This window comes from Colias croceus, chromosome 23, assembly GCF_905220415.1.
Source record: "Colias croceus chromosome 23, ilColCroc2.1".
NCBI lineage: Eukaryota > Metazoa > Arthropoda > Insecta > Lepidoptera > Pieridae > Colias > Colias croceus.
Window position 1 is genome coordinate 1,438,259 of NC_059559.1, and position 12,209 is coordinate 1,450,467.

Below are 12,209 nucleotides of genomic sequence, written 5' to 3' on the forward strand. Positions count from 1 at the left end.
TAGAGTGATTCAAGAGGAAGGTTTTAGTATATAGTTTATTAGGTTTTAGACAAAGCGGGCGAAGCCGAGGGCGGTCAGCTAGTTTAGATAGTTACAGTCAGCAAGTTACATATTATGTAATATTGACATGATTTTAAAAGAGCAACTATGGAGTTTCTTGATGTTTCTTCTCCATATGCTTTTCGAATCGGTGGTAAATGTTAAAAATACTTATGTAATGACGATTCGAAAGTGCTACTAAATAGTATCGAAATCAAATCGAATAAATGAATGTTTGAGTTTGAGTCGAAGTCACATTCAGGCATCAATTAAGCTTGTGCATGGCTGCGCCTCTAATAGGATTAAAAGAAGATGCTTTAGAATCCTGAAAAAGCTTATCCAAAACTCAACACTGAAATTCCTAAGTTGATTGAAGAAGCATTCGAGTCTATTACTAGCAATGATTGTAAAATAGAGTGTGATCACGTCAAAAACGTGAAAAGACAATACTGGGAACGTGATTTTGTACTTGACGATAATTTAGAAGAATTTATAATTCAGCTCGGAGGAGAAGATTGCGATGCTAGTTCTAATTCTAGTGAATCTGAAACTTCACACACACAGACATAAAATCGAATAAATTTATTCATCACAGCCAAATCTAGTTATAAATAATTCAATTCAATTCTAATTGCATTGACGGGTTTCTTTTTATTTTTCGACTCTGCATTGTTTTGTATAGGCAAAGTTAATTAATGTATGTACAATACATAATGCTTTGAAGTATTTTTTTTATTTGTTGACTTTTCCTGTCATCCTGTACCTCAAATATTTGTTTATTCACTTATCATATTTCAATATTTATAAATATTTTTATTCTGAAGTACAAGATTGTACAAATAAACCTTACTAATTAACCGTACTCAGAAAAATAACTGGCGCAGCCGGTAGGATAGCCATAAAAAGGTCTGCATGTCTCGAGGGTTTCCAAATTAGCCCTAGAACACTGCTAGGCTATCTTAAAAGGACCGATAATCTTTTCACGCGAGTGTAATTGTTACTTTTCACTATTTTTAAATGTTATTTTTACACAAACAAGCGTGTGTACTATATTATTATAACTGCCAATTGTGACAGTACCCTTACGATTCTCGTATATATTTGAGATTTCACCACATAGCAATTAATTTGAATGAAAATTTCATATACGACATGCATCAGTAGATAGCGGAATGTAAAAATTTGTCGCAAATATGCATTTTTCTAAACACAAGGCAACCAGGGCGACGGATAACTTTTAAACAAAATTTTGATAACGATGCAGACTGACGCAAATATATTTTAAGCTCTTCTGCGCCTCTTCAAATAGTTCGTGGAAAAGACAATAAGAAAATAGCTAACAAAATAACAAATTACGCGAAGAATAAGTGTGCGTAAAAGAAAATTACATATTATTAGGAAATCAGACTTGATAAACAGGGTGCCTCCCTATTGAGGCATCTGTGAAGTGTGTAGGCAGGTTATATTTTATAGATGATATTTTAATTTATGCTTGACAAATTTTGAATATTATTATTATTACTTATATAGACGTAAAATACGAGAAATTTCAAAGAGACGCGATGCCGCGTAACGACTCTTCGCCAATAGAGACGCCATCATCTTCAACAGCAACAAATCCCGGAATTGCCATCTATTTCGAGAAGCTTAGCGGAATATCTAACTACGGAAACTGCAAGTTTATGATGAGCATGTATTTAGTCCATGAAGATTTATTATATTTATATATATATATATATATTAAATGATATAAATAATAACTTATTTATTTATAAATTGTCGAGCAAAAACATCATCTTTTTTTTTAAATTACCACGTGACCAAAAACATCCATGATTGGCTGCATCTGCCATGACGTCACAGCTGCGTAAATAACAAGTGATCCCAACGTGAGTAAACGTTGCTGAATTTCGCTTTTGGTTATGTTTCTTGTATAACTTATTTCTTGTGATTCAAGGTGTCTGTAATCAGTTTTGTTCTTTATGTGTTATTTTTGTTTGTCATGGAATCTAATTTCGAAAAAGCAGACAGTAGAAATCTACCTAAAGTGGACGTTATAATGGTTGGCATGTTCTTTAAAAACAACCCAGATTTTTACGCTCCTGAGTTGAGAAATGTGAAAACAGGTTAATATTTCAATCGTCATTCGTTACCTTTTTAGTTAAATGTACAAACATGAATCACAATAGCACAATAATTATTGAAGTATACATTTTTTAGGTTATGCCCTTTGTTTTTCATTTCAGCCATCCAGTTTATAGGATTGACGTGTTTGTATTGATTATTTTCATTTGCAGGGCTGCAAGAGAATCATATGGAGATGATGCAATTGGATATGTCCAACTGCGTCGTGAATCTGACCTTTGCACAGTTAAATGCAAAATCTGCCCAGAGCATAAGGTGAAGGCCAGTTCTTACAAAGTAGTGATGGTAGTGGATGAGAAAAAAAATGAAATCATAAGCTGCCAATGCATGGACTGTGCTGCTTCAGCTGGTGGTTGTAAGCATGCAGTAGCATTTTTAATGTGGACCCATCGTAGAAGTGAAGAACCTTCTTGCACTGAGGTTGAGTGCTATTGGAAGAAAAGTACTCTTTTAAGAGTAAGCACAAGTGTGAAGTTCATAACAGTAGACAAGATGAGCAAAAAACAAGCTTCTCGTTATGAAGAATGTAAAGATTTGCTAACGGAATTCATTCATGAAGCAAAAATGAGAAAAATAACTAACTGTGAACTTCTGAAACAGGTTACCCCTGTGAAAAATTATTAGAATTGGATCATACATAAATAAATCAAAAAACGAAAAGGTGTATATGACATCTAGGCGTATAAAGATTTTTGTTCCTTCATTAAAAGATGACAAGAAAAAAGTAGCTCTCCAAATACAATACGATAGGCATGGCAGACATATTAACGTGCTTGAAACAACGTGGTTTCTTTTACCAATTACAAGCATGGGCAGTCGGTGGCTGCCAGTAGCATTAGCGCATGCTAAGGCAGTGATACAATCCTTGCTTATTTTAGGACCAGGTGCTGCTAATTCACGACGTGAAGCAAGAGTTTTCTGCGGCAAAGCTTTCCAATTAAGCCCGGTTTCCGAGCCGTAAGACGAGCATAACTAACTTTATGTCCCAGCTCGATTCTTCTGACGGATCCTTCTCATTTCAGTCAGACAGCCGCAGAACAAAGCACGCATTAATAACTACCTATCTAGAGCCGAGCTGTGTGTGCAGTCTCACCCATCGACCAAGCATCGGGCAGTCCCACCGGTCACTAAGTGCCCTCAACATGCCGTGGGTGCTGGTATCTGTTCTGTGCCGGAGAGAAGCGCATCGTTTGCGAATTATGGCATAAAAATCGTCCACTCTAGCATCGGCAAACATACCAGAAGCGCTACAATAACGCGGCAGCCCAACAAGCATCCTGAAGGCATTGTTACATTACGAACATTTTTTGCGAACAACCTCTTTATAACGAATTTTTAACTATCAAGAAAAGTATAAATACCTCTAATTAACGAATTTCGTCAACCCAAAACCTTTATATAAAGTTCCAACCATGGGTTCCAACCAATGTAATGATTCTTAATCTCATAGTATGTGATTCATGTCGCGACAGGTTTCGACATGCTTTTGTTCGTAAAACGATCATTTTTGTTTAATTTAAATTGGAAAGTAATGTGAACACTGCTGCTCGTCACTATTGTTGAAGATTCGAGTTGAAATGGATCAGAAACGTAAAAGACCTCTTTATAACGAATTTTAGACCAACCTACCCTCAACATAACGAACCCCAGTTCAACGAATTACTTGATATAACGAATATTTATTTGTTCCCTTCAGATTTGTTATATCGAAGTTGCACTGTATTATGAAAATTCCACCACATACTAGTGACAACTTACAGCCCTTGGATCTTGCAGTTAACAAGTCCTTTAAAGACAACTGGGACCTTAGTTTAGTAAAGTGGCAAAAATTGCACGTAGGTCAAATATTGCCTAAAAAACAATTTTCAAAATTGATTGGTGTTGTTTGGGCACAAATTGATCCCAAAGTGTGCATAGCAGGATTTAGAAAAGCTGGAATTTTCCCTTTTAATAGTAATGCTATACCTGAAGAAAAATTACATCTGGACCAACTTGCAGAATGGAAAAAATAACAAGAGCATTCTTCTGAATTAAATGAAACATCCACTACTCCTAACATTTCGAAAAATATCGAGTCCCAACTTCGAGCCACTGTTGATCAGCCATTTTCTGATTTCTCGTATTCCAAAAATCAGTTAACTCTTTCACACCAAATTGAAATTTGGCCGGGAAGCAATGGTGTAGTTGCAAACGATCCTGACCCAATCTCGATCCCTTCATTGCGATCGATTCTTCTTAATTATTATGCCAATATTAATATATTTATTATAATTATAATATATTGGAATTATGCCAATGAACGTATCACAACTGTGCAGGACCATACTACGGAGGATACACCGATAAGCTACGATCGATATGTAAGCCCATCTTATATTACAGACATGCCTCAATCATTTGCAGATTTTACTTTTAATTTAGAAATGTCACAACAAAACGAACATCATCAAAATAATAAAATATTACAACCTTTTAATTTACAACCATTTCAATTTACAACCATTCCTACACACCACCTATAAGAACTCATTTTCTGGTTTTTAAATGGAATAACTTAATTATACTATAATTAAAACAAAAACGAACAATAAGTACTAGGAGCAAGTTGATGTTTACGCAGCTGTGGTACGTCACCATGGTCGCGAGACGCCATATTCTTCAAAATTGTGTTTTGGCGGCATATTTGAATATCAGGTTTTTTATTTTCCATTTTCTCAATGAATAACTACAAAAAAATAAGAAACATGTGTTTTGTGTGCTCTATAAACGTATCTTAATAATTTGAGACAATTTTCAAAACCTTGTCAAATAGCCTATTAGGTATTTATGTTATGTATTTTTATGTCTGTTAATTTTTTTAAAAATTCATTTTTTTCATCTTTGTGATGCGCCTTCGCTTTCAACCATTGTCTTACCCCTTTCAACCCGTAAGGTAATAAGCTTGCGCAACGACAAAAAAAAAATTTTTTTGGCCGCGAATACTGTGTTTCTGCGAACGAAACCGACTCGCATCGATCGTGTATTTTGTGGTGAGCCAAGAAAAAAATACAAGCGTGTGGTTCAACGTCTCCAGTCACTCCCAGACGTCGCTAAGGATGGCTGCGTTTTTTGACGGGAACTCCCGCGCAGGTATGTACGAAAAATACGATGTTTTTTTTTTTTGTAAATTCAATTTTTTTTACGAAAATATTAAAATTAATGTTAAATTCAAAAGGATACTGATAAAATATTTTGGAATTTAGATTGTTTTCTATAGTTTTCGATGAATCAAAGTCAGTGCGCACGAACGTGGTATGTAAATGTTCATATGCAGATTTTTAATACCAAAAAGTCACGTTCGTGCGTACATTATATTTTCGTTTTTTATACGATTACTGTTTTTAATTAAAGCAAATTTTATCATTTTCAGGAGCCATTAGCGACGACATCATTTTGAACATCTTGGGTGATGGAAATGACTCTGATATAGAAGATCTTTTAGAAGAAAACTTCTTGCAAGAGCTCGAAGAAATAGATGAAGGTCAAGACGAGTTTGCGGAGCAGCAACCGAGTCTACAAACTTCAATTATTTCCGTTCCAAGTTCTTCGATACGCTTCTACACAACCGGCAAGGACTTCTGCACAACCAGAAAGGACTTCCACTCAACAAAATCGTCGTGGACAAACCAGGGGCAGATTATGAAGGCAAACAAGCTACGCCGATAAACGACATGATTTACCACTATTTCAAGTACATTCCTCAAAAACACCCATGTAATATTTCACAGAATATTTTGACACACAATTTTATAAATCACATTCATCAAATGGCTCAAATCATTTCTTGAACGCCAAGAACTCAGTATTCGCCAGGCAGAAGGTTTGCCTATTGCAAGTGCTCAAGGATTAAATCGAGATAAAGTAAACAAAATATTTGATTCGTTGTTAAGTACTAACTGAAAATGATTTGATCGATAAACCTGATCGAATTTTTAATACTGACGAAACTGGAGTTCAAATGAACAATAATCCTGGTAAAGTTATTGATACTAAAGGTGCCAAAGTAGTAAATTCCATCACTTCTAGCGAAAAAGATGACAATGTCAATTATAGCTTGCTGTAACGCTGTTGGCAACTATTTTCCTCCGGTGGGTATTATCAACGGGGTCAATAAAAGACCACTGACCAGAGTTACAAGAGGGTCTTCCGCCTGGAGCCAACGTGTACATGAACAAAAAATCTGTCATAGTCAGCTTACAGAAAGTGGGACATCTATCCCACTTTTACCCAAAGTAATTATAATTAAACATAAATACATTAAAAAAACCTGTTTTATTTTCTATTTTAGTCCCCATAAATAGTAACAAGTATTTTACAGGTACTTTTGTGGGATAGGTATCCCACAAAAATCAAAGTTGACCCCTAAGTTTCTTGTACCGGGGCATACTCATCTAGAATGTGACACAGATCATGCAGCCATTGAAAGGTTTATTAAAAAAAGAAACAGCACCATCTCAGTTCCCCAAGATTGGGTGTCTGTGATTAAAATGACCAGCAATCGCTATGAAGTAAAATTTATGAATCAATCTGACATCTTTGCATTTTTAACCGACTTCAAAAAAAGGAGGAGGTTATCAATTCGGCCGGTATGTTTTTTTTTATGTATGTACACCGATTACTCCGAGGTTTCTGAACCGATTTACGTGATTCTTTTTTTGTTCGATGCGAGATGGTGTCGAATTGGTCCCATAAAAATTTTATTCGGATAGGCCCAGTAGTTTTTATTTTATGAGCATTTTTGTCTGTAGGTATTTGTAAATTTTGCAAGTGCAAGTTTGAAGTCGGTTGTTTTAACGCAGTTATCACTTGTTATCGAAACTATTTCGTATTTCTTTTAATAAAGTGAGTACTCAATAGAGTACTCACTTTATTAAAAGAAATACTGCAACAAACTTCAGCGCACGCGCGCGGGGCGGTGAGACGTGTCTGTGCGCATTAACGTTTAATTTGCAATAATGGCGAATACATTAAAATGTATTAGTTGTAATATTATCATCGATGAATTACTCGCGTATGTGCAAAATAAAATATCGGTTATTGATGAAGAAAGCCTCGTTGTGTATCAGCCTTTCAAACGGAAGAAATTGAAAAGTCAAAGGCGTTACTTTTTGAATCGGTAAAAATTGACAAGAAAAAACTCCTACGGAAAGGACAAGGGAAAGAAAACCGAACATTACACGAAATTATTGGCTTATTCAAGTCCACCGAACCGGACTAATTACCAGTTTTTGTTGCTAGAAGACTAGAAAAGTTACCACCAATTACATTTGACCATTTAGATAATAGATAGTGATTCTCAAGGAAGATTTTAGTATATATAACTTATTAGGTTTTAGACAAAGCGGGCGAAGCCGCGGGCGCTTCGCTAGTTATATATCGTAGTTATTATATTATATCAAAATATTACCAGTAAATGAATAAAAAAATAAAAAATTACATTAATAATAATAAAAAGTCCTACCTATATACTCCTCTTCGATGGCCATTTCGAGACGTCTCAGCGAGCCCTGGTAGTCGGTGTGGAAATTCTCTTTGACGTAGTACGGAACCTGGAAAATCGATAAAAAAATAATTTTAATACAAATCCTTATTAAATATTATAAATTCTCTCTTTTTTCCCAACTACGAAAGAAGGAGTGTTTTCGATATATGTATGTATGTTTCTTTGGAGCGCCCTATAGCATAAACCGCTGGACAGATTTTGAATTACATGTATTATATGATAATCTAATAATTATTTTTTTCTTCCGATTCTCAATTTATTATCTCGCTTCTTTGCCTTCTCCCCGTGGTTGCCTGGCAGACATGACTGCATAGTGATAAGGCCGCCCTTTGTGCTTTTGTTTATTGTAATTTTTTTTTTTTTTTTTTTTTTTTTTTTTTTTTTTTCCTATCGAGGCAATATCTATTGAACCAAGATTGAACCATGTATAAGACCCCTCCAAAAAATTCTCCTAACCAACAGTCATCACGCACTGAATCTGATTCTTGCAGACTGATTACTGAAGACGGCCACTCTTCGGAACCTTCTGCAACAAACATTACTCAGCGCGCAAAGCGTCGCCGGCACAACGACCATCATAATGACCAAATGAACGAACTTAGAATTGATTTGAATAGTATGATCAGAGAATTAATAAACTCCCAGAATACTAGATTGGATAAACTGGAAACTCTTATAACGGACATAAAAACACAATACGCAAAAATTGAAGAAACTAACACTGAGATTGAAAAATCTGTCACATACATCTCAGATCAACTCACTGAGCTTGAATCAAAAATATCGGGTCTTGAAGTTCTTCGCATTGACATGGAGAAAAAAATATCCTCACTTGAAGAAAAAATAGAGGCTCTGGAGCGCCACAGCATTAAAACCTGTGTTGAACTGCGTAATGTACCAAAAATACCGCAAGAAAATAAAAGTTCTATCTACACAACCATACGGCATTTAGCAAAACAACTAGATACGGAAGTTTCTCTCTCTGACATCCGAGACATTACTAGGTTGCCGTCCAAAAAAGATAGTAAGACGTCGAGCATCAGCATTGAGTTTTCGAATACCATTATAAAAAACAGCTTCTTACAGTCTGCTAAACAATATAATAAAAATAATCCAACTAACAAAATAAGCTCAACTCTCATGGGCCTTGACGCCCCTCCTACGCCAGTATATATTGCTGAACAACTGACAGCTTCTTCTAAAAAACTATTCTATTTAACACGCAGCTTCGCCAAGGCGAACAATTACGCCTTTTGTTGGACATCAAATGGTCGCGTTATGTTAAAGAAGAACACGAATAGTCAACATATTGTTATAAAATGTAATCAACAACTAGAAAACCTATCATTGCAAAACAAACTATGACTAGTTTTATATAAATTATTTCTTTTAGTCGTATTGTGTAACATTCAAATGTCGTATGTCCTAGATTACTATTATTTATTTGTAAACATTCACACACCTATTTACAACACACCCAACAAACCAAAAATGCAACTCACCTTCACACCATTCGTATTCATCATTCCCAAAGAGTATTTGCATAAAATATGTTTCCAGCATTATAGAAATAAAGTCACTCTAAAACGTATATTAATAAAATGGTCGTTAGATAGATAACCTAGATCAATTATCTGTATCGGAATCATATTCTTGTAGCGCTGAGGAAGCTAAAAATTATATTAAGCAACCTCAAAACTATATTAAAATCCTCTCACAAAACATAAGATCCATTGCTACCAATTTTCCTTCTTTCCAAACAACTTTGGACAGAATTGCTTTTAACTGCGATATTATTGTTCTAACGGAGTGTTGGCTCTCGTGTCTAAGTAATAGTAATATCCCCTGTTTAGATAATTACTACATGTACTCTACTACAAAACATCTAAATCAGAGCGATGGTGTTGTGGTGTATATTAGAAGCGAATTAAATACAAAATATAAAGAATTAGATTTTAAAAACTCTGCCACAGGCTTAGTGGTTGAAATTGGTTGTGACATTGCCATATTATGTATATATAGATCACCATCTATTGTAAACACTGATTTATTCGTCTCTACTCTGAACGAAATACTACCTACCTTCTCCAGATTTAAATCTGTTATTTTAACTGGCGATATCAACTTAGACATTAAACCACAAACAACGGATCCTCGTTGTCACGACTACCTTAATACCCTCGCATGTCATGGCTTTCTTCCCGCTCACACATTACCTACAAGAGGCCCCAACTGCCTAGATCACATAATTTTAAGAACTAAATCTCCATCACTTTCGCTTCTCTTAAACCTGACAGTCACTGATCACTACTCTACCCTGCTTTGCGTCTATCTTAAAAAAATAAAAAACAATGAAACCTCGACTATATCTAAAATTGATTTTAATAAATTAGACAAAATAATTGAACAAATAGATCTAGCACCTATATACTCTATCTCGAATGTTAATATTGCTACTGATGCTCTCGTGTCACTCATCCAAAACGCTATTACTGAAAGCACGATTGTCAAAAAATTATCTGCTAAGAAAAAAATCCTAAAACCCTGGATCACTCCAGGACTACTTAGGTGTATAAAACACAGGGATGCACTTCACAAAAAATTTAAAAAATCACCCAACAACGAAACCCTAATGATCAGCTACAAACGATACAGAAATTTTTGTAATAATATATTAAAAAGAGTAAAAAGACAATTCGATACTAAGGAACTTAACAAAGCTGGAAATAATTTAAAAATTCTTTGGAATACTATAAAAAGAATTACTTACACTACAAAATCAGAACACCGAACAAGTGATTTACTGTCTCTGTCAAACTCACCGTCTCAGTCTTGTAACGACCTTAATAGTTTCTTTGTAGGAATAGGTGAGAGCCTTGCTAAAAATTTAATCAACAGCCACTCTTCAACGGGGCGAACTCTGCCGCAGTGTAAGAGTCCGGTAGCCTCTTTTGTTCTACTTGAAACCGATCCCAACGAAATTACGACTATTATACATTCTCTTAGAACAGATGCAGCATCCGGATGGGATGGTATTCCCCCTTCCGTTCTTAAACGATATTCGAAAACTTTGGCCCCTGTCCTAACCTATATTTTCAACCTGAGCTTCCAAACTTCTACTTTTCCCAGCTCTTTTCAAAAAGCTATCGTACACCCGATATACAAAGGAGGAGAAAAAGCTTCTCCTGGTAACTATCGCCCCATAGCAGTCCTCACTGCGTTGTCGAAGGTTCTTGAGCGCTTGGTAAATAATAGACTAATAAACTACTTAGAAAATTTCAAACTTATCTCATGTCAACAATTTGGTTTTAGGAGAAATAAAAGCACCACCGATGCAGTTCAGGAACTAACAACTTTTATTGTCAATAAGTTGAACTCACAAAACAAGGTTCTTACAATATTCCTCGACCTCGCCAAAGCCTTCGATACCATTCGAACTTCCACGCTTCTAAATAAACTCGAAATAATAGGTATCCGAGGCTCGCAACTGGACTACTTTAGGAGCTACCTTGCGACTCGAACGCAAATGGTTAAAATAGGAGCTTACACAAGTAAGGAGCTTCCTATTCACTTTGGTGTACCTCAAGGGAGTATACTTGGACCCACCTTATTTCTTGTCTTCATTAACGATCTTTGTAACGCCTATATACCTAACGCTAAGATAGTATCCTTTGCAGATGACACTGCTGTAACATTCTTCGCAAATTCGTGGTCTGAAGTTCAAAACATCGCACAAAATGGCTTTAACTATATACATGAGTGGCTTATTACTAACACCCTGACATTGAATACTTCTAAAACAAAACTAATAACCTTTTCTCTTTCTTCAAAGTCACAACCTCAAACACCAATTTCAGTAAAAGCTCACTCCTGTCACACGCCAACAACAGCTCTGTGTCACTGTCCAACCATTAATTCTGTAGATAATATTAGATACTTGGGCATAACTCTGGATAAACTTCTAAATTATAAAACTCATATTGGTCTCCTAACAACTAGGGTCAGAAAACTTATTTATATTTTTAAAAATTTGAGACACGTCACGAACACTGCCGTTCTACGTACCGTCTACTATGCCTTGTGCGAATCTATTGTCACATACTGTATTGTATGTTGGGGAGGTGCCGCAAAAACCATACTGAAGCCCCTCGAGGTGGCTCAAAGAGCAGTTATGAAAGTCTCCACGTTTAAACCTATGCAGTATTGTACAACCGACCTGTACAAAGATTGGAAAGTTCTCACCGTTAGACAACATTTTATTTTACAGACTATTATTTTACAACACCGATTAACACCTCTAGTTACAACCTCGTTTCGACGAAAGAACAAAATCTGCACTGTTCCTCAGCCTAATAGCATGTTCACCAAGAGGTTCTTTTACTTCCTCGGACCCTATTTGTATAACAAAATTAATGATAGTCTTAGCATCTATGCCTTACCGTATTCTAAATGTAAATTAACCGTACGCTTCTTTCTATTAGGA

The 12,209-nt window shown here is 35.6% G+C and overlaps 1 protein-coding gene across 1 annotated transcript in view; it reads right to left on the reverse strand.

Annotated features, from left to right (window-relative positions):
* The window catches only part of LOC123702293 (dnaJ homolog subfamily B member 14), a 39,670-nt gene that overhangs the window by 16,605 nt on the left and 10,856 nt on the right, over positions 1-12,209 (reverse strand). The window contains exon 5 of the mRNA XM_045650008.1: positions 7,685-7,772. Within this exon, the coding sequence (XP_045505964.1) occupies positions 7,685-7,772 (88 nt within the window). The remainder of the gene's footprint in view (positions 1-7,684; positions 7,773-12,209) is intronic.